Source organism: Brassica napus, chromosome A5, assembly GCF_020379485.1.
Source record: "Brassica napus cultivar Da-Ae chromosome A5, Da-Ae, whole genome shotgun sequence".
In the NCBI taxonomy this organism is placed as follows: domain Eukaryota; kingdom Viridiplantae; phylum Streptophyta; class Magnoliopsida; order Brassicales; family Brassicaceae; genus Brassica; species Brassica napus.
In genome coordinates, this window is record NC_063438.1 from 10766105 (window position 1) to 10768719 (window position 2615).

Consider the following 2615-nt stretch of genomic DNA (forward strand, 5'->3'; position numbering starts at 1 on the left):
AGGGTCTAGAAGACTTCCTGCAAGTCTTTTGGGCGAGAAATATATTTAGAGGTATAAGATTTCCAGGAAATTTAACCTGATTCGAAAATATTTAACTTAATGAAATTTTGTCTCTATAATAAAGAAAATTTATACATTCTCTCTTTTCCTCTCAAATGGCTGCAACAAAAATGTAATGATTCTCAATAAAACTCTTCAACCTCTCTCTAATCTCTTTGAATTTCAAAACGTCAAAGTTTATATGAATTTTTCGTTTTTTTTTGTTTCATCTCACTAATTTATTTTGTTTTTTGCAGTTTTTTTATTACATGGTTCTCATCTTTCCATTCCTTTAAAGGTAGATCTATAAATGTTAGATATTTATTTTTTGTGTTCTATAAAGATATATCTATCTAACTTTCTATTCATTTTCTTTGTCTTGAAATCATTTGAACGTTTTTAGATATGCAGATTTTTCAGATCTGAGTCAGATTTTGGAAGTCTTTTCAGAAGTCTTCTAAAATACGTGCAATAGAAGAGTTCCTCAAAGTCTTATGACAGAGTCTTGGAAAGCATAATTCCCTAGAAAACTTTTAACGGAGACTTCTTTCATGTCAAGTGGAGTCCAAACTTATCTTTGTAGAGAAATAATCTCTAACTCCATGTGTAATAGTTTTATTTATGACATGTTTTGAGATTTATGTGTGTACTCTTTTAATTGTGAATTATTTTGTAAATTTGAAAAGATATTAATGAAATTTTTGGTAAATATGTTTATGTTTACAATATTATTTTGCCAAAAATACTTGAATTAATTAAAGTTATTGATGCTTTTAAAGAGGGCAGTCCTAGGTGTATTGATGCATGTCATCTTAGCTTAATCACGATTAAAAATTAATTAGCTAATCAAATTAACGTTTCATTTAAACGTGTCCTTTTTTTTCCTTTTTCTTCTCCTCTCTCTACATATTATACGTTTGGAAACTAATTTTTCAAATAATAGCGTAGGAAATGTTACCAATCGTGTAAGTGTATGGGCCGAGTGATTTGAAGGATCACTGTGGGCCTAAAAGTCTAATAGAAAACAAAGGATATAGAGAGAACGATGCGAAAACGCAGAAGACGCTAAATGGCGGCAGCGATATCATCAGCGAATTGGGCGTTTGTTGCCGCTGCAAAGCGTGGACGACGACAATGGGGAACCATTCCTTTGTCCTGTAGTTCGGGACCAAACACAAGAAAGCTTGTTCTATACTCGAAACCAGGATGTTGTCTCTGCGATGGACTCAAAGAGAAGCTTCAAGCTGCGTTCTCTCTCTCCGGTCCTGATTCGCTCCACCACGTCACTCTTCAGGTCTTTCGCAACCCACTACAAATAATTGATGTCCAATTCTTGGATCCTCGTGGATTGATTTGAGTTCGTTAAAATTGATGTGATTTTTGTTTGTCATTGAACATTGTTAGGTAAGAGATATCACAACGAATCCTGATTGGGAAAGGGCTTATCAGTATGAGATACCAGTCCTGGCCAAAGAGAATTCTGATGGCAAAGAGGTGTGTGTGTTCTACATTTCAAGCCTTCTTTTGTTATGTAGATTTCTTTTTCTTTTTTCTTTTCTTGCAAGATTGATTCATTACAAAATATTTCTTCATGGTAGGAGATTTTGCCAAGGTTGTCTCCACGTTTAAGTGTGGAAATTATACAAAAGAAGTTACTTGCTGCTTTTAGTTGATCAATAAAACATGTGTAAGGTGTGTATACTCTTTTACTCTCATCTGCAAGAAAGTGATTTTTTTTTACATCTGTTTCATTTATATATATGCAAATGGTGCATTGTGTGGTCTTTGACTGACCCATTAATTTGAATGACAACAAGAGTGATTTTCCAGAATTGTCTTCACAGATTACTTTGCCTTTCTCTGTAATTTGTTGTTGTTTTTGGATTTTTAGTTTTGATTTTGAGATGCTATTTGGGTATTCTCTTGAATTTGAACATCTGAAATATTTTTTTTCACGGAACTGCCAGTTCTTGAAACAATCGATATTGGATTTGTGTATCTTTCCGCATTATCTACTTTTGAGTATAGATTGCGATTTTGTCATCGAACACTGCTTTCCATAACTTTCATGGCTGACCGTGACGTATTTTTCAATGCCTTTCCCGATATAGGTGCTGCGATGCCACTTCTTGGTAACATCTTGGAACTCAGCATTCTATTTCCCTTTATCAAAAACTGAGAGCAAGTTTGCTCATGTAAGCATTCGATATCTTGGATTCGTATATTTGCTAGTTGTGTAATCTTCTATGCCTGGCGATCAAATACATTTGCGATATTACAAAAGCAAGCAGGGGCTTTTCTAATGATGACTGAAACACTTGTTAACTTTTTTAATATATTTTTAATCTTGAGATCGTGAAGTTCTCCCTGCCGACAAACCAACAAGCAAAGAAACTGGACATTTTTAGTATCAATCAGTAGATGCATTTTTGGCCGAATTATTGAATTGGGAGCCACATGATAATGGTTTAGTGGAAAGAATCAGTCTTTGATCCAATACTTATCACGTAGTTAGTGCAAAATCAATATTCGCTTGAAACAAAATATATTTTGCTTAGTTGAACCATAAGATTGAT

At 33.8% G+C, this 2615-nt stretch overlaps 1 protein-coding gene across 1 annotated transcript; it reads left to right on the plus strand.

Moving 5' to 3' along the window:
• The first annotated feature begins 1074 nt into the window (after positions 1-1074).
• Positions 1075-2399, plus strand: LOC125609643. The gene is made up of 4 exons (XM_048781178.1): positions 1075-1333; positions 1444-1533; positions 1638-1731; positions 2151-2399. The coding sequence occupies exons 1-3, from the start codon at positions 1109-1111 to the stop codon at positions 1710-1712; spliced, it is 390 nt and encodes a 129-aa protein (XP_048637135.1). The 5' UTR covers positions 1075-1108; the 3' UTR covers positions 1713-1731; positions 2151-2399.
• Positions 2400-2615: the final 216 nt, after the last annotated feature.

Excerpts from the sequence above, each read along its gene's own strand:
- LOC125609643 (XM_048781178.1), top strand. The coding sequence starts at position 1,109 with ATGGCGGCAGCGATATCATCAGCGAATTGGGCGTTTGTTGCCGCTGCA. Across the intron at positions 1,334-1,443 it reads TCCACCACGTCACTCTTCAG|GTAAGAGATATCACAACGAA; the intron begins GTCTTTCGCAAC and ends GAACATTGTTAG. Across the intron at positions 1,534-1,637 it reads AGAATTCTGATGGCAAAGAG|GAGATTTTGCCAAGGTTGTC; the intron begins GTGTGTGTGTTC and ends TCTTCATGGTAG.